Source organism: Acomys minous (genome assembly GCF_964271855.1).
Source record: "Acomys minous genome assembly, chromosome: 10".
NCBI lineage: Eukaryota > Metazoa > Chordata > Mammalia > Rodentia > Muridae > Acomys > Acomys minous.
This window is the reverse complement of record NC_140491.1, coordinates 96911133-96932895: the sequence shown is the minus strand read 5'-3', so window position 1 is coordinate 96932895 and position 21763 is coordinate 96911133. Positions and strand designations below refer to the sequence as shown.

At 41.5% G+C, this 21763-nt stretch overlaps 2 protein-coding genes across 15 annotated transcripts in view; one reads left to right on the top strand and one right to left on the bottom strand.

Moving 5' to 3' along the window:
• LOC311607564 (uncharacterized protein) overlaps positions 1–21763 on the top strand; it is a 137161-nt gene that overhangs the window by 46254 nt on the left and 69144 nt on the right. For 4 of the 8 annotated variants that reach the window (XM_084799411.1, XM_084799408.1, XM_084799410.1 and 1 more), the window contains 3 exons: positions 2638–2699; positions 4371–4525; positions 5776–6709. In XM_084799411.1, coding sequence (XP_084655537.1) covers positions 2638–2699; positions 4371–4525; positions 5776–6040 — 482 coding nt within the window. In that variant the 3' untranslated portion in view covers positions 6041–6709. The other 4 variants (XM_084799412.1, XR_014782638.1, XR_014782637.1 and 1 more) reach the window with 4 other exon arrangements.
• Positions 13408–21763, bottom strand: part of TANK (TRAF family member associated NFKB activator) — a 263053-nt gene continuing 254697 nt past the window's right edge. For all 7 annotated transcript variants that reach the window (XM_084799405.1, XM_084799402.1, XM_084799404.1 and 4 more), the window contains 2 exons: positions 17697–18247; positions 13408–14655 (listed from right to left, as the gene is read on the bottom strand). In XM_084799405.1, coding sequence (XP_084655531.1) covers positions 14479–14655; positions 17697–18247 — 728 coding nt within the window. In that variant the 3' untranslated portion in view covers positions 13408–14478. The remainder of the gene's footprint in view (positions 14656–17696; positions 18248–21763) is intronic.

Below are 21763 nucleotides of genomic sequence, written 5' to 3'. Positions count from 1 at the left end.
GAGCAAGAGGTGCGACTCCTCCTCTAAGAGCCAGTCTTTCCAGCACTTGAGATCTGGCTCAAGGAGCAGGTGCTCTTCCCAGAGGAGAAAACACTGCCCTCCAGTGGCCTCCAGGAGGGAGCTGGAGAGAGCCTCAGGTACCATGACTGCAGCGTTTGTGTGTGATGTATTTATCTACTCTCACTTCTGGCTGTATTTCTTGTCTACAACCAGAGATGAAGACAGACTCTCCAGAATGAATTCTAACATTCGTGTGGTTTCCCCAGTCAGGGAGACGCACTAACCACTTGTAACTAGGAGTAGTGCAGGCCAGTTTGACGCCCAAACTGACCACAGGTTGCCTATCACAACTGGATTGTGCTAGTCCCCCATAGCTTCTCACTTCCCAGCTCAGTAAGAAGAGATTTCATCTCGATGTTTCCCTTGTTGGCCAATTTTTTAGCTAAAAGACATTTAAAATTGTACAGCAGGCAGAACCCCAGGGGACTGAACAGTGTTCCAACATCCTTAAAGGCTTCCCATCACTTGAAAAACCAAATTCTTCCTCCTGTTTCTTAAACTAACCAAAGTAGGCAAAAGCAATCGTAAAAGTCTTTGTGTCTAGCATTGGAGCTTTCTCATATTTCACACCACTATATAAATGTCACTCTAACCTATATGTATCACAAATGCTACGCTAAATTAGGGCCAAATTTGCAACCTAGTTTAACTGGGTTTCCTCTTTTTGCAAATGCAGTTTTTGTGTCTGCATTTAGCAATGCATACAAAACTGCCCGCACAGCTAACTGCTTCGAATTGCTAAATTTGAGGATGGATGTGTAGCTCATCCATCTTCACGCATTTGCCAGAGTAGTGCTGTTCCTAGTCACAGGAAGACTTCCTGATCACATGGACCTTGACTGTGGTGTTACACTCATGGACCAGGAGTTTTCAGATCTCCTCCAATCCTCTGTACTTCACGGACTGCAGTGGGCCTGCAACACATGTTAAACCCTGGCCTCATTCCTCACCAGCCATGTGATTTAAGCGTGACTTTTTTTTTTTTCTTTTACCTTCACAGCAAAACAAAGATAATAATGCTGGTCTCCTAAGTGGCTATTAGAGTGGAATTAGTGAATGTAGGTGAAGTGTCTACCACTGAGAAGGACGTTAATCAAGACATTATTTTTGTTCTTCTACTGTCACCTCTTAGGCTATTAATCCAATGGCTAAATAATTTCCCCAGAAGTATGATTTTTCTAAGCTAATCCTCCTTTATCATATTAAAGAATGGATCTTCATTTACTTTACTGCCTAGCAGTGCCACGAATCCTGCAGATAAATTCTTTAAAACAAATGCCTTGTGCAGAAGAAAATATTTTTAACACCATATTGCTCAACTATAGCACCTTTAAATAGGAATCGTTTTCCCCCTTTCACTCACACAGAAGGTCGTATCCATTATATATTCACCTGCAGTCACAGAGCCCTTCAGAAGTTTTTAAATGACAAACAGAAGAATTATAATTATTGTGAAGATAGTATAATAATTAGACATATTTGGTACAGTGTAGTGGGTTGTATAGTTTCTGCACTTAAGGGTACAGAATGCCAACACCACACCTGTTCTGGCAAATTCTGCTTTTTATATATATATATATATATATATATATATATATGCAAATATGTATATTTCAGAGAGGAAATTGGCTTGCTTCAGGAGATTAACTCATTATCCTTTGAGAAGATGAAGAACTTGTCCATTTTTAAAGGAGACTTCTTATTTTCACTAGCTGCGGCAATAGCTCTTTACTGAGCCATGGCCACATATCAGTACCTCTTACCTCTTCAGGACCGGAAAATGTCAGTATCTTTTTTGATAAATTCACTGAGAGTTGTCTTCACCAATTGTGACATCTCAGCAATGATGTCGTTATGACACTTGATGTTAAACAGCATAGACTCTTTGACTACTCAAAATTATCTTCTTTTTTTTTTTTTTTGAGGCAGAGTCTCACTATGTAGCCCAGGCTAGCCTGAAACTTTGGCTTCTCTTTAGTACAGACATCATGAATATATGTGACCAAATCCAATTCAAAACAGGTTTTTATAACTTGGAGTCAATTTGTTATCATTTACAACAGTAAGATACACTGGTAAATTGAGAATGCAATAATGATTTGAACTCTGTCAAGTGAAAAGTTTTAAGTATTATTTGAGGACAAGACAGTGGCAGTGTAAGTAGATATTGCTACACTGAAGCCTGTGTATAAATAATTTTTGTATATATGGGTATATAGCTCAATGGAAGACACACAGCCTGTGTGAAGCTATGAGTTCAATCTCTAGCACCCCAAAAGGGAATAACCTTGCTATGGCTAATCTAAATTACCGTCAAAATCTGATATTAACCTATAAATTTATCATAAACATTCTGAATTTTAAAAGTATACCATAATTGCAACAGAATCAAAACAATCTAAAGTCAGACACTTTTTCTGTATATAATTATATTACTATAATTCTCTACCTTGACAGATGACAATTTTAGAACATTCTAAATACAATTTCTAGTATATGCACTAAAATAAAATGTAACAGATAGACAACTCACCATAATATAAGTAACACATTCAAATTTAGTAATTTATTTTCCAGGTGGAAACCAGGCTTCTTGGAAGACTTCACACTCTGCCAAATGGTCTGATTTCACCATAGAGGTAGGCACTAGGGGACTAAATTTACCTCTGCGTAATTTTTGTTAGCTACATTTTACATGCAAATGTATATGCAGCCATGCTAATGAAGTTATAGAGAGAGTTGGCAATCCCATTTTTCTGTTTTATTCAAAGGCAACTTTTCAATGACTTTCTCGCTTTTTAAACCTTTCTTCATTTAATCATAAGAAAACTGGAAACCCTTACAATGCCTTCAAATTGGATTGCAAGTTAAGAAAAAGAATACCTACACATAAATTTTAAACTTGCTAAGGACCATTTTCTTCCTATACATCTAGTCTTCTGGCCATAGAATGTGTCTGCTGAGATTAGAGAAAGGTAATCGTAGCTAAGAACCTGCAGTGAGTGAGGTAGAGATAGTTTTCTTCAGAGGGAGGAAACCTTCTGTGTCCCACCATGCCTTCAGTGCTTAATTCATCACCACTCCAAATAGGTTTCTGAGTATATTTCCTTATGAAAAAGAGGACTGTTTGCATCTAAGCTCAAAGCCTATATTAACCGTGAAAGTATGCAGTATCCTTTCGACTGAAACATTAGTAACCAAAGTTGTCCCAGATTATAAGTGTCCATGGAATGTAAGAACAGAAATTTGTAAACCAAAGACACAGTTCATTTGCAGTAAAACAGAGTTCAGAAACACAGGTGCTAAAAGGAGAAAAAGAAAGGATTTCAAGTGTGCTTTGCACGTCAGTCAGGTGAGGGTACACTCTCACCTCTCAACAGCCAGAGAAACAAGGCAGGATACACCTTCCCACACTAGGGGGGGAGCAGGGTCCAGACCGGAGTTCTGAACTCATGGAACTTGGAAATGTCAAGGACCCAGAACATCCCAGAAACCAGGAGCCCTTCATCCATGGAAGCGTTAGAAGCCACATGGTATGGGGGATGTGGTTCCGGGGTGTAGTGCTTGACTCTTGCATGCCTGAACCCCATGGTTCAATTGCTAGGAGTAGGGAGAAGATTCTCAGAAGTGCTTGCTAGTCACTCCACGCTCACACTAGAGAGTCAGAAAATGCAGAAAAGAGCGTGAGGTGAACACTAAGTGCTGAGGAAAGCCTGCTGGGAGGCACGGCAGGCCCTTTTACCAGCCTTAGGTAGCAGACCTACTTCTAGTCACAACTACTGTATCATTATATCAGAGAAAACAATGTACTCTACGTGTGTGTGTGTGTGTGTGTGTGTGTGTGTGTGTGTGTGTGTGTGAGCGAGAGAGGGGGGGGGAGAGAATCAGAATTGCATTGGGGTGGATAGGGAGAACAGGGGTGATACAAAATTTAACAAATTGGATTTTTAAGCAACATTGAGTGTTGTGTTTATACATGCTGGGCAACATAACCCGTCAACCTTGCTGGATTACTGCAAACTGCTGTGCGAAGCATACAAATGGCACTGCTGTCAATGGGAGGAAGAGACAGACAGAAATCCAGGGAGGCGAGCAGCACCCCAGGACATGAAGTTTGTTCCCACTGCAAGCTGTAGTGGAAGGAGATAACACCAGGAACAAAATGTCATTTCACAAGGATGTGAAAGCCCTGCTTTGTGCTCTCTGCATAGGGAAAGAACGCTCAATGGGAATGAGTTAATAATGTCCCTTCTTTCCTGGCATCAAACATATAGGGTCTTTTAAAAGTTATTTTTAAACTTCTTGTTTAGAGCCCATTGTGTTCCACGAAGCAGACAAAACTCGAGAGACAACAAAGACTTGGTCTACTGAAGAGAAGGCCATCCAGAGCCAGCCCTCTCCTGAGGGTAATTAATCCTCAGTTATTCATCTTCCGAGTCCCAGGTACCAGGAGGTTAATGTGCAGGTAGCTCTCTCTATTTTCTTTAAAATTTTTTTAAACATTTTTTTTTTTTTTGCAGAATGTTATACTATTAATTGCCAATTTGCATATGTGTGCAGCTGCTGTTTTGGCTCTGAACTCAATCCGATAAGCTAGCTGGAGGTATCGCAGAGCACTTGGCAGCTTTCCTATTTGAAAAGAAAGCCTCTCCCACCACAGAACAGCTGATCGTCTATCAGCGATAGACCCTGATGGCGTGAATTACAATTACACTACTTTTCACACTAAATCTGGGTGATAGCTACTTGGAAAGAAGTTTCATCATTTTTTACCACAAACTGGAAAAAGAATTACATGGTCATGCTGTGCTTTTAAAGGCAGTTTGGTTCACTTTTGTCTATTTAGCACCTAATTCCAAGAAGTCCATAGGCATCCAGAGATCCGAATGGCGCGTAATGAATTCACTGTTTAGATTGAAGATTTTAAAAATCTACCTCAAATTACATTTATTAACAAGGCGACCAGGAAGTGCTAACGTTGTTAGACGTTTCATCTATTAAATAATTTGTGGGTATTTTCAGTTGTCATATATAGAGTCATGGGGGTTTGCTTGGTTTTGTTTTGTTTTTAAATTAGCAACCCAAAACAATGCCTCTGCAATTTAACAAATTCATCAATTAATCTTGGGCTCTTCAGCGCAGAGGCTAATATTAGGTAATGCCGAGAGTTATTTCGGTCTGCCTATAAATGACTTGGGTTGCACTGTGCTACGAGGAGCACTGTGGCGGTCCAGGCAGATCCTGATCTTGCTTTCTGCCAAGGGCAGCAGAGAGTCTCCCAGGAAACGATCTGGTGTATTCAGTTTGCTGGACCCGAGCTTGACGCAGGGATTGCAATGATAACCTGATTTCCCATTGTTTAGTTTCCTTCATTGTCAATGTACATTTCCTTTCTCTTTGGGAAGCCGCGGGAGGCTCTCGCTGGAAGAGTGTATCTTATTAGACCCCGACATCGCTCTCATTTTCTGGGACTTCAGGAAAAACTGACTTTTCGTCCTGCAAGAACCCACCAACTTCAGAACCCTAGACAGCCCCAGAGGCCCTCTCTCCTCGTCCCCCTCAACTCCCTCCCATTTTTTACGTTCAAATCCATTAAAAGTTAAACCCAGCAGCGGAAGCGGAGCACACTAATCCTGACGTAGTTAACCTAAGAGAAAAATAGATCTGGTTTTCCTTTTTTAGTCACTAGCTTTATTAGATTTCTCACTCTCACAGATTATCCGAAGACTACCCATTGATTGATCGCCTGTACAGCCGCATTTGGTGTAAAGAAAAAACTCACAGCTTTATTGGCTCCCAGGAGACAAAACAAACAGAACAAGATATTCATATTAATGCAAACAATGCAACAAATGAGGGGAAGAATCGCCCTGCAGAAGCCTGGCAGCAGCTAGGCTGCAAGGGCCCCGCACCTCAGCTCCAGCCTGGGCTCTCAGAACGTCCTCCAGTGAAGGACAGCAGGCCTAAAGGTGGCCTCTAGCTCAGGCCTCAGGAAGGTCTTACCAGACCCTCAACCCTGTAGTGCTTAACTGGATAGGGCCCTGGGCCCTCTTCTTGGCTCCCTGCTTTTGGTCTCCACAGACCCACTTCCTCAGCTTTGCTGTGTAGTTGGGTAAGAGTGAGAGTCAAGAAGGCTCAGGTGTCCCTCCCAACCACCTGAGGCAGCAGGAGAGGATGCTAGGAGCTCTGAAAGGAAGCGGTGGGATACAGCCTTCTCAAAGCTCACCTTCTCATAGAGACTTTATGAACCCTTATGGCAACAACACGGAGCTTTGTTCAATCAAAAGCGAGAGTAGGGTGTGCAGCAGATCTGTATTTGAGAGGTCTGGCTGTCCGGGGAATGGGAGGCAGAATCAAAATTTCAGGCTCCACGGCTCTTTCCCTAGACCCTTAGGGAAGGCTCTCTTAAGACCTGGTTGAATGTCTTTATGGTCCATATGATGTTAAAAAATAGACTTGCCAAACAGGGTGGAACATACTGTCCTAAAAAAAATTCAAAATTTATTGATCATCCTGCATTTTTATTGGCTACACCTGTAATCACTTCTATGCAATGTTATTGAAGAAACCATACTGGTAGGTAGGTAGCAAGGCCTGTTCTCTGATTTAATTCTGACATTGTGTATGCTTTTACCAGCTTTCTTTTAACAACGCGTTGTCTCTATAGCATAGCTCTCCAGGTACGTTGTGTGGTGGGGAAGACCGTGGGTACCGTGGATGGACAGTCTGGAGAAGGTAGATTCCCTGCTTGCTTTATAAAGACACAGACTAAGGTTCCTTCCCTGAGGCTGTTGGTTCACTGGGTCTTACCACATCCGTGGCCATCACAACAGAACCCTCGTCAGGATTGTGTGTACGTTTCTACCCCTTTGTATAGACCAGTATTACCTCTTAGTATTGATTGTGAAAGAAAACAAAGTTGGGGCTTGGAAACTTTAAAGATGAAGGGTAAAGCAAAGCCTGCTTTGAAAGTTTTCAAACACTAATCTAGAAATCTCATTTAATGTCTTCTAGATGCCTAAGAGAAGACTTTCAAAATTCCCATAGTAAATCTTCATGGAAAAGGATATCAAACAGCAGTGGGGCTTTGAGAGTGCGTGTGTGCGTGCGTGCGTGTGTGTATGAAAGCTGTTTTAGGGAGAAAGGGAAGAAGCCCCTGCTGCTGCTTGCATTTCTTTTTCAGCTCCAGCCAGGGAGAGCTTTTTCAAGTAAGCTTTGCCACCCTTCTGGATTCTTTGGATCCCCAGTGAGCTTGCCTGCCTTTTAAGCCAATTGCTTGAAGTTGTATGAATACACCCACACGGGATGCCCCTTTCTCACTGACACTTAGTGCTATTCAACAACTACAAATGGAGAAACTATTTGTCTAATGAGAGCTGTTTTCAGAGTTGATTCACCAACACTGAAGGAAGACAGTGTAAGGCTGAGACCTGCCCCTAGGATGCAGGGCCATCACAGGCAAGGAAGGCCAAGTGGAGCCAAGTGCAACCTTCATCTTGAAAGCAGCACATTTTGCTTTCAGAATGTGCCTAGGCTTACTGCTTTTCTTCCTTGCTTCTCCTTAAGGGGACTCTGGCCTTTGGTTCTGAATTCCGTTTACCATAAGTCAGCCTGGTAGTTTGGTAGCTGTGGTGTGGGTTAATTTGAACATTTCAGAGGCATAATTGCTGTCCTACCTGAAGCATTTCAAGTGACAAAAATTCATTCCAATACTCTATCTTCATCTGAGCCAGCCTGAGAAATGTTCCGACACCCAGCAATGAAGGAGTTTCTTCTTTCCACAGAGATGTCCTGAGGCCATGGTGGTGGTGACCTCACAGTACCTAGACAGCAGACGCCACCCTACTACCAGGCTCCCTACCCAGCTCATTGCACTTAGCTTAGTGTCTTTGAATCAAAAGACTGTGGGATAGGTTTAGTTTCCTTACAAAGCTCAGTATAAAGTCAGAGGAAAGTATACTTTGTGTGTATGCAAGTGTGAGAGGAATTTTACGAAAAAAGAATAGCGTGATGGTTTGGGGCACCTTAGTTGAGTTCTAGCTAATTTAAGTGCTTTTGGGAGACTTATTTAGTCTCTTTGGATATAGTGTTTCCTCCCCCTACCCTCAATGCCAAGAAAATAGAATTGGACCACCTTTTAGGCATTGTTATTTTGAAAACTAATATTGAATTAATAAGTTATAACATCTTTTATACACTCCTTCCAAACAAATAATATCTGTTTTTCAGTGTATTCATTATAGGGCCCAAAGTAAGAAAGGACACATACTTCAGATTATGTAGGCTTTGTAGATGGCAAGGGGGTCGTACAATGATGGCTTGTGTGTGTGCGTGGGGTGGGGGGCACTGGCTAACTATGAAGGGATTCCATCGTGAAGTTCCATCTGGAGACATGCGACTTAGACCTCCACCTTTCACAGATGGACATGCCCAGCTCTTAACTTCCATTCTCGTTTTGGACCGAGGCCAATGGAAGAAGAATGTAATGATAATGAAACAAGAGCTGAAGCGAGGTAGCAATAGATACAGCGCCATCATTCTTAACACGTGGGCACTTGGTGCACTTCTAAGTGTATGGATTCCTCTCAGAGCCACCCTGAGGCTGGAGGAAGCTGGAAGTACTGTTTGTTGCAAGTCGTCACATACATGAGCTAGAAAACCTGCCTTGCACAGTGTCAGTGGTATTGGGTGATGTCGCTCGAGATTCCAGGTCTTTCTGGAACCATAGTCTCCAACAATCTTCCAGTAAACAGACTTCATTCACATTCCGAGTCTGGTTTTTGTCTCACACATACTAAATTTTACAAAACAGAAAGAAACAATAGAGCTTATTAGGAAAAACTTGTCTTGAATAGTAAATTAAGCATAATGGAAACAGGCACGTGTGTTAGCACGGCTTCTCCCCTTTCTTACCACTCTAACATTTACATCTTTTTCAGTGCTGTGATGTTCCCCTTAAGTCTGAAGCTGGCACCACACACTTGCAGCAAAGGAGACTTGCATCATTTGTATCTTCTGAGAAAGAAGTCTTTGTAACACTCACCCCAAGTGCAGAGCCTTCCAAAAAGAGCTTTCTGCACTCACCCCTAACCTGTGTTAATCATCCTGGTTGTGGCATTCTAATCAGCTGTCAGTGATAACTGGTTTCAAAGTATGCCTTCCTTGCCAAGACCTGTAAATTCAGAGGTACACCTGACTACACGGTTTGTTATTAAGAGATATGTCCCAGGTGGAGGCATCTTTGAAACCAATATATTTTCTTTATAACTGGTGTCAAATTGATGTATATATTAAAAAAATCTTGGAAAATGATCTCAAAGAGGAAGTAACAGCCCAATGAGCCATATGTTCAGGGAAGCTATCAGGTTTCCACTGGGACCAAATTTCACTTCACCTTTTTGTCCTTATGTGCAAATAAAAACTTATCTGTAAAGATGCCATTCAAACAGCCATGCAAATTTGTGAGGACTACGGGGCTGAGAAGATATTTATCGGAGGTCCATAAGAACCAGGCCAATGGAAGGCAAATAATTTTGTTAGCTATTTGATATGCATAAGGCAACATGGAATCGAACTCCATAAATTCACACTTTCAAATGCAATGCTTCTATAGAACTAGTTAACGAAGAAAAAGGCTGATAAATAGATAATAAATAAATTTCGATGTCGATGGAATTGCTGAACCCAGCTTTACATTAATGGATGTAATTTCCCCCTTGCTGTTAGATGGATTCCAATTTTAACAGATTCGGGGATTTTTCCAAATGCAGGCTAACAACAGTATAGCACTGAAAAGTCTGTGATGGGCTAAGGGCAGAAGTCTGTTCAGTGGTTTTCCAGAGGAGAAGCCAAAAAGTACTTCTGTTTACTAGCACGTATTACTTTATATAACTCTTTTTAGGGATTTTTCAATCTTAAAGCTTCATAGCGTTTTTAGTAGATCCTAATAATCGTGCATTCATTACTTTATTGGTATGCCTCGCATATTCTAAATCCGGCATAGTCTTACATCCGGAGCACTTGTGTACCTTTCCATATGACTAGAACCAGTGAGAATCTAAAAACACCAAGATTCACTCAAGCCACTTGATTTTATATTTATGTACTTTTATTAAGAGACATTCCAACTTTAGGGGAACGGCATTAATAGAAACGAAACCCTTGTGTACCCAGGAAGCCTCCACACAATTGTTCATGTCAAGTTACACCAAGGTAAACGTCAGTAGAAAGAAAATTATACAGCGTAGGTAATCCGAAAATTTTATCACGTTAATTTAGGCACCTGATTAGCGAATAGAGCTTTAGGAGAATCTGCCTTCTCATTCAGGCCTTTGTTTCTGGGTTCTAGCTGAGACACTTCAGCCATAGAAGCTCCAATGTGTTTAATCTTAGCTAAGAGTAGTTGATGAAATGGCACTTTTAAGTGTTTTTCTGCTCTGCCAGTCAAAAGGGGGAACCGCTGTGAAATCTCCATTGGCTTCCCAGCGAGCCTCAACAGGTACAGAAGACTTTTCAGACGGGACTCTGGTGCTACAGTTTATGCCCAGCTTCTCACAGGCCAGAATTCTGAGCCAACCGGCCAGACCAAGGAGACACGCAGAGCGCCAGCCATGCTCAGGGCCCCCCATCTTCGAGTGTCCCGGGTCGGCGGGGGTGGGGGAGGGGTGCCAGCGTAGAAAGGCGTGCTTCGCACCCAGGGTCTTAGGTGGTATTCTCAGGGGATATATGGCACAGAAATCCTGGTTAGCCTAGTCTTGGGGTCAGGAGGTCAGGGTTTGGGAGTACAACTAATTGTAAGGCCCTCTCCGGCTTATTAAAGCGTATACTCGCAGTTGTGCGCGGGGCCAGGTGTTGGGGTGTGAGGGTCACACCCACAGGCTTTGGAGGGGGGCACGCAGTGGGGTGGGGGTGGGTTGACAACGCCGACAGCTCAGGCGAGCGCGGCGCAGCAGCTCACACTATGGCTGAAAGCCTGTTGGGTGAAGGCCCAGCTTGGGCAAGGGAACCCGGGCCAGCCTGGATCTGGCTTTGCTCTTCCCGGCTTTTCTTCAACCTGGGGTGTCCCTGGGCCTCCCGCATTGCTCTGGCCCCCAAACTGCCCAAAGCGTTCGCTCCCCGGCTGGGAGGCAAGGCAGGCGTGTGCCGGGGACGTGGGTCCCGGGCGCCCCATGCGGGCTGCGCTCGCTCGCTCGCTCGCTCGCTCGGCCGGCCAACCCGGGTGCGGCTCGCCAGCGGCGGGGAGGACGCGCGGGAAAGCCAGGGAGCGGGAAGCGGGCGGCGGCAGGCCCGCTGGAAAGGAGGGAGCGCCGCAGGCGGGAGGACGACGCGCGGAGGAGGGAGCGGGAGGAAGGAGGGAGCGCGGCAGGCAGGCGGAGGGAGGGCTGATTAGCATGCAGCAGCGCTCGCGCGCCCGGCTCCATTGTTTTAACACCTCCCCTCTCCTCCGCGCCAATCTGTCACCGTTCAGCAGGCGAACGCTGCTGCCTCAAATGCTGCTCTTCTCAAATGAGACGGATAATTAGTTGCCCCGCACGAATGCCGCACTCTTCTCACCCCTGATTGCTATCACCTTCTTGCTCCTGGCAGTTTTGACACCTCGTAATCAGCCTGCTGCTTTTCTCTTTTCTTCCCGACTTCTGCTTCCCTCCCCCCTTCCTTCCTAGTTGATTTATTTATTTATTATTATCATTTTAAATGCAATCTCGGTGCCTATTTGGACGAGTGCTCCACCGAGTTAACCTTGCGTATACGTGTGTGCCTATATATGCACATGTAAACTAGGGTGTGTGTGTGTGTGTGTGCGCGCGCGCGCGCGTGTGTGTGCAGGGGGTGGGCTGGCAGTTTTGCGGGAAACACTGCTTCCACGCGGAGAGAATTTTCTCCTAAAGATATTTTTGGGACGGGAGGAGTTGGGAGAGGGACGGGAGGGAAGAGTTGGGGAGACCTCAATTAATGCTTTAAAGATCTCTTAGAAATTAACAAACTGGGGAGTCTCGGAATCTGCTGTCAGAAGCGTGTTTTCCCCTCTTTCCTCTAACAAGCACTGACAGTCTAATTACTGTAGCTACAAGCAGCTGTCGAGGCAGCAGCCCGGGAGCGAAGGCGCCACGGGACGAGCGCTCACCGCCGGCCTCTGCGCCCAGCCGAACTCGCAGAACCGCGGCCGGACTCCGGAGGATGGAGGGAAGAACGAGGCTGTCACCGGCAGCCTAGCCAGCCCACCGCGGGCCTGCGAGTCAGCAGACTCCCTTATTGTTTCATATTTATAAAGTCTTTACCTTGAAGGTTAAAAGATGTGAAGAAGAAAGGAGGGGACTTGGGAGGGGGAGAGTGGGAAGAAAATCTTTTAAGCCTCTTTCTATCCCTTTTCTACCTCCTCAAGCTCTCCCTCCCCCGGTGTTGGTAAAATAACCACGCAACCCGGGGCTGAGGGGGCGGGGTGAGCCAGGCTGGAGTGTAAGAAAGCAGATGTCCCTGCTGGCAGCAGCCTCAGCCTCCGGGGAAAGCTGCACGGGGGGGGGGGGGGGGGGGCATCCCGAGGACATTCACCTCCCACTTCTCAGGCATCCCGCTCACAACTGCCTCGCCTCGGCAAGGGTGGTTTTTTTTTCTCCCCAAGACTCAACGTTTTGCGCCTGTAGCTTTCTTACCTGGGAGCTGTTCTTACCAGGCCAGCCTTGAAGCCCAGAGGCCAACCCTGACACCTCTCAGTAATACGACAGAGGGGCAGACCCGGACTGTGTCCACTCTACCTTTTGAGCTGCGCTCTGGCTCCTCCGCAGAGGAGGACAGAAGCTCCCGCCCCTCGGGTGACCCAATGGGTCTCTGCCCTAAGAAGTTGTAGCTTGGGGTACTGCTGGAATCTTAAATTTCCACCTTACTAAATGTGGTGAGGACAGAAGAGCAGAAGAGGGTTGTGGACCACTCTGAGTCACTTTCTGAGATACAGAATTCTTCTTGGTTGTCAGTGAAGATGTCAATTGTGTGAGAGAAAGAGGGGAAAAAAACCCTTTTTGATAGGTAGTGGGATATAGTCTGACTGGTACATACTGGGAAGTTTCGAGTGTGTATGTGTGTGTGTGTATGATGGAGGGATAGAAGGAAGAAAAGATCCTTTGGATAATTGTCTAGGCATTTCCATTCAGCCTAGTGGCAATGGCAAAGATGTACATGCCTCAGAACCCTTCACAGTGCATACCTAATAATCGCTATGTCACCTTGGTGAGGAAGATGTCAATGTGATGTGCTTGGCACCTTGAGAAGTCAAGGTACCACTCCCATTCTTCCACTGGGCACAGGGGCCTCCTCAAATTCCCCCATGCTAAACCCTCCGGTACAAGACATTGCTCAAGGACAGTTATATTTCTGTTGAAAGCTACAAGTCAATGCTTACTTCATAAAATGGAAGCCCTATATCAACCATTTTTAAAAACTGGGGGCAGAAGGGGGTGAGAAGAAAAGCCCAAAAGGCAAGAATCGTGAAGGATGAAGTCTCGCTTTAAACAATTCTGTAGCACTGCATACTTGGTACTCTCTCTCAGACATCTCCAGTGGCCATCAATCAGGCTGCTAACAATGAATAGCAAATTTCTCAACAAGAATTTGAACATTTCTAATCTAAATTAATAAATATGGATTCTCCTTACAGGCTTTTATATTTGTTTCCAAAAAAAAAAAAAAGAAAAAGAAAAAGAAAAAAATTAGAATGCTTAGTTTGAAAGATCATTTTAAAATTTACAGTGACCTATTAATGTGTAATAAATTCTATCAGACATGAATTTTATGAATGTTCCTCAAATGTGATTTATTTCTCAGAAACAAAAAACACTTTTAATAATCACAACATAAGTAATTTTAATATTTAACTCAGTTAAGTATGCATCTATACACATAGTAAAATCTAAAACTGTGTATTATTTAAAACATGATTTAAAATGTTTAAATAATTTTCACTGGGGAACAAATGTCTGATTTGATATTTACTTAGATTATATTGTCTACTATTCTCTGTAAGTTACATATGTATTTTAAAGGAATATTACCTGTAGCATACATAATTAAAAATTCAAGTGAAATTCTATACACAGTACCCTATAAACATTTGAAATCACCAAATTTAATAGATCTCAGGGGAGTCAAACAATAAGTTTAGGTATTTAAAACATAAATTATGATTATATAGCTCTGTAAGTCACATGCATACTTTTGAGTTATGGTAATAACAGTGTAAACATGAATATAATGAATTATAGTCTTACACAAAATGATCTCTTAAAAGAAAGTAACAAGTTCAGAGAAAATTCAAGTAGCTATGACACTGAATTTCTTTTACAAACAATCTTAAATTTAGTTTATAAGCAAGCATTCTCTAGTATTACAAATCCAAAGAATGTGATATGTCTTTTTTTCAAATGTGATTTAAGTCTCCCCATTAAAATGTGTATTAAGATGGCGAAGGAAATCCCCTCTGGATGTGATGGATGGTGGGAAAAGCTCTTGACAGAATTCACACACTTGAGGTTTAAGGAGCTCCGAGTCTGAACCACTTAATACCACTAAGTCAGTATCTTGGTTAAGAAAAGGCTTCCAAAAAGGCTGCAGGAAACAAATAAAAACATCTTTTGTTATCTATGTTTAAAATCAATTTGCATTAAATTTCAAATCCAAATATTTGAATGATTTTTGTATGAGCTTCTATCTGAAATTCCCTAATGTGAAAGCAGATTTCTTTTCTAGAGTGGGAACAACTTAACCATACACTCCTGAATTTTACCTTTACACATTTAAAATTACTGCAACTTAACAGCAGCAGTCATTAATATTCAGTTATATTAATGGCAACAGTTTTGGAACAAAGGGCAATACTAGACATTATTCTGTAGTTTCAACTTTACAAGAAGAACCTTAAATTTTATGGTCTTTAATGGTACATGTGCAAGCCCAGTTTTATTAAAGGCAATTCAAAATACAAATAAACAAATTACATATAATCAGTATTCTGAATTCTTAAAAAAGTTTCTTTTAAACTAAAAAATTAAAATATTAAATCACTCACTAAAACCTACCCTGAGACACATTCATTTGACTTCTTATTTTACTTCTGTTTTATAGTTTGGGGGCCTTACTCTTTGATGCAAGTGGATAAAATGAAGCCTGTCAGTAACTACCCAATTAAAGAGCTATAAAAAATTATAATTTAAGAGAACCATCTCCATTGTATTTATTAGGAAATAAAACCTTTTAAATATCTTTTTAAACAAATCTATAATATATATAAGTATAATAGTAATGATTAGTAGAAATGATATTTTTTTCTGAACCTTTTAAGTCAGATTATATATATAAAAAAAATGTATCCTTACCTAAACACAGGTAAATTATCCTGACAGAGGTAGAGGCACCTCAAAAAACCATTAAAGAGACTCCTTTGTGCTTCAATTACTAATAAGTTTTTAATGAAACACAGCTCAGTTCAGCACCAGACAGTTTTTACGCACTTAAAATCATTCTAGTTTGCTAAGTATTTACATAACATAGTATTGCTAATCAAAGTATCTGGGTTTCAAAGCATCACTATCTAATAGTTAGCACTGCAGGACAGCTGTGTACAGTGATATTAACATATAAGCTTTGCTTAGGTAGCATGACACATTCAAGTGCTAGTACAAACGCTTTACAATGTGGACTCAGTTTGTTTTCATGAGAACTGACTGATGCCACAAAACCAAAAATATTCAAAAGAAATGTCATACATTTTGGGGGCAAAGTAATTTTTTGTTGAAAATTTTCCCTGATGAAAAGCAGTAATAATTGAAAGTGTATAAATAGAAATTAGTTAAAAGTTAACAAGATTCAAGTGTTACACTCTAATGCAAAACTGTCATGTCTAGCAATAAAACTATTACAGATATTTTTACTAAGATTTATAAAACAGCAAGAAATTAGCTTAAAAGTGAGCCAGTTCCTAAGTTTAGTAAGCCAGTCTTCCACTGACAATCTACTTTTTCAATTTGACATTAGTGGCTTTCCGTTCAGATTGTTCTTGGAATTTATTTGGAACCCCAATTACTGATGCAGCAAAAGTAAAAAAGGAAAATCACAGAGAACAAAAATAAGCCGAGGACATATATTTTAGTCTTTGCTATGAAAGCAGAAGTGAAAAATACATATCTAGTAGTAATGATTAATATAAAGTAAAAACAAAATATAACCATAACTTCCTTTCTAACTGTCTGTGAGCAATTCAGGAATTGTATTTATGAGTTTCATTAATATAAGAGAGTCATGCTTACAAAGACCCATTTAAAATAAATATTTTTGCAACCGAAAACCAACATGGCCTTTAAATCTAACCAATTCCTTTGCTTTTTCTGCCAAAATATCAATTATCTAACCTTATGCCCCATGTCTTGTGACAGCTCAACACTAATTCTCTTGCATTTTTAAAGCTGAATACTTTTCCATCAAGTTGTAATCACATACCAGCTGTTTCCCTTGCTGCACTATAGAAAGTGAATGTACAATGCAGGGTGCCATCTACTGAAACATGATGCACACACTGACTAGTAAAAGAACAAGCAAGAGAGATAATGGAGGGACAGTAGCAAGCATTAGAACTGATGCGGTTCACAGCTCCACAGGAATTCCACTTGCAATAAATGAAATTGTTTAATTGTTTCATTTGGTAGCAGCCATAGCTGAGACCATAATGTGAAATAAGGTACAGGGTAGAACACAAGAGAGTTAATAATTAAGACCTGTCAGAATCCCTAGTTTTACCCACTACTAAAGCATACTGCGCTTGACTATTGCTTCCTTACACACTGTTTAAAAAAACCTGTAAGTTCTAAAAAATACTTAAAGCCAAAGGTATTTTTTTTTAATCTGAAAGAAAATCAAATGTTTGAAAGTTCTAATGAGAATTTTTTTTTCACAAGCTTCTATTATTTTAACATTTATACACTTTCATTTGCCTTCAGGAATTAAACACAACTTTTCCCTCCTTAACAAAAAGAATCTTTCTGTGAAAGAACCTGAATCTCAAAGACAGGGTGGTAGGAGCAGACTCTTGAGCTATCAAGTCTTTGTGCTTCTCACAAACAGCAGAGAAGACACTGACTGAAGCGTTCACATGCAGAGATTACGTGAGAAATGTGTAAGGATGTCTGTTTAGTATTAGCTTAGCAAACAAACTAAACCCCACAGACCTGTGGACTGCTGAAATTGAGACTGTAACAGAAGCAGGCTGAATGACAGTTTATTTTGAATTTTTGGTGTAATTATCTACCTGGAAAATTATACATTATTATGTGTATATGCACAAGCTTTTAAAATATTTGTTCACATTACTAAATTTAATAAAGCATCCACTAGAATGCTGATGTAGACACACTATGATTGAAGAAGACTACACAAGTAAAGCTATGCCAGCAATATCACGGCAGAGCTTTATCGTACTCAATTTAAAATTCATGTCCTTTAGTAGAGAACTTACATATTTTACTGAGAGCCTCAATTCTGGATAGTCATTCATTTAAAATAGTTGGCTGATAACTTCAAAGAGATTCGTATCTGTGCATGTATGACAAAATGTGTGTTCACACATAATAGAATATTTGCTAATGCAAAACAGTTACCTGCTGCGGTCCTCGGACAGCTTTTCCTGGGGAGTCCAGGGAGGGACAAGGTGCATCAGGCGGGTCTTCAAGTGGGAATGTATTTACATAGAACACACCATGGTCTCCAGCTGGCAAACATGGAGCTCTAAGATTTGAGGGTTTTGTTTTGTCAGTTGTTTTTAGGTTTTGTATAGCTGAAGTTATAGGGTCAATTCTCTGAATTTCAAATAAAGTTTCCTCTGTTTTAACAAAATTTCCTGGGTTGTCTCTGACTTCCATATTAAATTTGTCCTGGCACACTGCCTCAGGTGTGGTAGGAGTGAGGATGTTCGGCATCTCTGGAGTGCTATGTAGAAAAGCAGAGTCACTGTCCATAGGTGGAAACTTGACATTGAATTTAGAAAGTGATTCAAAAGAAGTATCTTCCTCCTCTCGGCCAAGGCCTCTTGGTGTAACAGATGTGATGCATGGCACACCTCTATTTATATCATCTTTAGCCTCAGGCTTAAACAGCTCTTCTTGTTTATCTGTTTTATCAGTACACTGTATAGGCACAGAACACTGTGTATCTGCAGGAAAAAGGATACAAAAGGGAAATAGTCACATTCAAATCATTGAAAGAAATTGTTGAACCAGTTGTAGGCAGAGGACTATTGTTTTTTCTGTTGGTTTTTATGGCAACTGAAGACAATGTTTTATGTTTGCTACCGTCTTGGGCTAGGATAACAGCAGTCCTTGCAGGTAAACTGACACAGTGTTCAGGCTGCAACTTAATTGCTTTGTCTTCTAGGTCTTCCTCTATAAGCTTTCTATCTTTTTCTCAGTTACACTGTTTTACACTTAAAAAACACTTGCTTGTAGCATATATATTTAATTACTTTGTAACAGAAGCTATATAGACAAATAAGTTTAAAAGGGAAAACACACACACACACACACACACACACACACACACACACACAAATAATTAGGGCATTTATTATTTACTATATAAAGTAGTTAATTCATTTAGCTTAGTACCAGCATTACTGGTTATTAAGTACACCTTTAATCACTTTAGTTACTGTCTACACTCAGAGGCCATGGGAAGGAGCAGTGGTGTCAGGGTCAGGATAAAATTAGACAGTGGAGGCAAAAGAGGTTGACACTGTAAGGAATTAAATGTGAATATGGCTCAATGTATTGGTGCACTCCTTTAGGCTCAGAACTTAGGAGGCTGAGGCAGGTGGGTCTCAGTGAGTTATAGGACAGCCTGGTCAACAGAACAAATTCAAGGATAGCTGTGGCTATATGGAAAGACTCTTATCTCAAAAAAATAAAAAAAAAAATAAAAAAAACAAAAAAAAAAACCAAGCAGATGTGAAGTGGGCTCCTGAGCTGCTTTAGTGCATTCGAGTCAGAGGCTGACAATGGGGACTTCTGAGGAAGCAGAGATGCAGCTACAGGGACCATAGCAAATTATATGGAGATACGAGCTGTTAAGGACAGACAAGAAATTGGCAAATGCTGGGTGTATGGGAGGAGGCAAGCAAAACAAAAATGCAGACTTACGAATTCACAAACACCACAATACTGAGCTAGAAAGATGGCTCAGTGGGGAGACTATGTATGCCCTTCTAGAGGACTGAAGTTCAGTTCCTAGAACTCACACAGGGTGGCTCAAAACACCTCTAACTCCAGCTCCAGGGGATCCTATATCCCAGGCCTTCATGGGCACCCACATTCATGCACATACCTACACACACATGATTAAAATTAAAATTTAAAAGCAAACCAACAAAAGGCCACAGTGTAATAAAGGGCCAGCAAAAGCTATGTTTCATTATACCAAACTAAACCAAACCACACCCCCGACAATTACCAAAGCACTGCTCATGTTTATGATCCTGAGATACTGGAAAAAACAAAATTAGGCTTCACAATATTACGTCAAGAAGCCAATGTGCTGTGTAGTATATCTGGCTGGTTGCCTTTGTCTTTGAGACAGGGTCTCCGGAAGCTCAGGCTGGCCTGGAACTTATTACTGTGTAGGCGAGGTTAGCGCTAAACTCCGGATCCTCCTGATTCCACCGCCCATGGGCTGGAATTACAGGTGTGCAATAATTTATGTTATTAAGTGGGCAGATAGTCATTAGTGAAGTCACACATTCGTAAATGAAGACTTCACTAATGGAGCAGGCGTAAGGAGAGTACAGGGTACACACAGCGCCTTCCACTGTCTGTGTTAGTAGATGCCTAGCAAATGCTAACTTCTTTATATCCCTTTGATCTTTGGGGCCTTTTGACACTTACATGAGGTGATAGCACATTCCAACACAGAATGCTTTCTGTTTGAATATGGTATGTAGTACAGTGCCCCCAACTTCCTTCTGTAACACTGCATACAAATACACTCTCTCAGGCTGCCTCATCAGGGGACCCAGGTTGACTCCAGACTCTCAGTCCTCCAGCCCCGGCCTGCCAGTGCTGTGCTGATGGCACTGACTGCATGGCTCTTCCATGATCGTAGGTGCTCTGAGGACTGAACACTCATATTTACAAGTAGATGCCCCTTCCCCCATTAAAGCAGGTTTCTATGGCGTTTGCTCCCTGTTTACCCAGGTGTCCTACCGTCTGCCCAGCACACATACGATACTGTATCTTTTCCTCAGAGGTTCTAGGATTAAACCTACATTTCCTAGATATTCTGTCTGTTATTAGGAACAGTATAGGAACTGAGACCAAACTCAATTGTTTTGCTGGATTTCTTTGACCTCTGAGGAAGATAAAAGTCCATTCCCTCTCAAGTAGTCATTTTTCTTGGCGGTAGACCTGAGGGTAGCAGGAAATGTTAGGAAACAGGAATATAATTCTGTAATACCTGAGAAGGAATACCTTCTCAAGTGATTTTTCACGGGAACAGGGTAAATGCTTCAGAATCTGCAGCTGCTGCTAATAGCAACAACGGTTAACACTGATAGCACTTCATGTGCTGTGCACTAACTGTGGTATGTACATTAATTGTGGTATGTACATTAATTCCCTTAGTCCTCAGAGTAATGCGAATTTAGGCACTGTTAGTATCCCTAATTTACGTGTGAAGGAAAGGAGAGGTTAGCTCCATGGCTGCTTCCCAGGTGGTGCAGCTAGTGAGAGCCCTGGCACAAGAGCCCAGGCAGTCAGCTCCACAGTGTTCTCAGAACCACTGTGCTAAACTCAACATGCTGGTTTCTACAGACAGGACTCCTCAAGCTGATGAAATTGCTTGGCATGACTTTCTTAACAGTTGACCTAATCTCCATTCAAAGAAAACAAAGAGGTATCAAATGGCTGTAATAAGTAGGCAGGTATTTTCTTTTGTAATAGCTAGGTTGCATATAATCTTAGCCATATTAAAGTGACTTGAGGTTAGAAAAATGAAACAAAGTCCTCAGAAACACTTGTTACCACACTGAGAGCCAATGAGCATGCAGCTTTTGTAATGTGTTTGTTTCAAAAACAAAGGAAAACATGTAAAATGAAGAATATTTAGATTTTCAAATATACATATAGGCTGTTTAGACTGTTTTTGTAAATTATTATGAATATTGACAAAAAGAGTTGATGATTGACTATACCTAATCCTACATTCTTCTGTTCTAAAAGCCAGTGAAATGGGACCTTGCTTTTAGACCAGGTACCTTCCCCTGAGAAGACACTTGTTTAAGCACACAGTTCTACCCCGAGCCTTTCTCAGGGTTATTGCCCTGAGGGAATGACTTGAAGAGACATGGTAATGGCACACGTGTCTGGGAGCCTGCACAGGTGTCTGTTTCTAACCTGTATCTTCATTCTTTGCCCCTAATATACAGTAGCAGATAGTATAGAGCTAGACTGTCAGGGCGTAATATTTAACATTTTGTGTTTTGTTTGGACCAAGCAAAGCTTTACTCAGTTTAATACAGATAGATCTAAAGCATTTCAAAAGCAGTTTTTTTTACTTATTATTTGTGAGACAGTTAATATACAGCACAAGAGCAATGTTAGGAAACTGCTTTAGTGGGGAAGAAATTGCAGTTAAGCACTCAGTGGTCAGGTTGACAGATACATACTAAGAGTTAGACTTA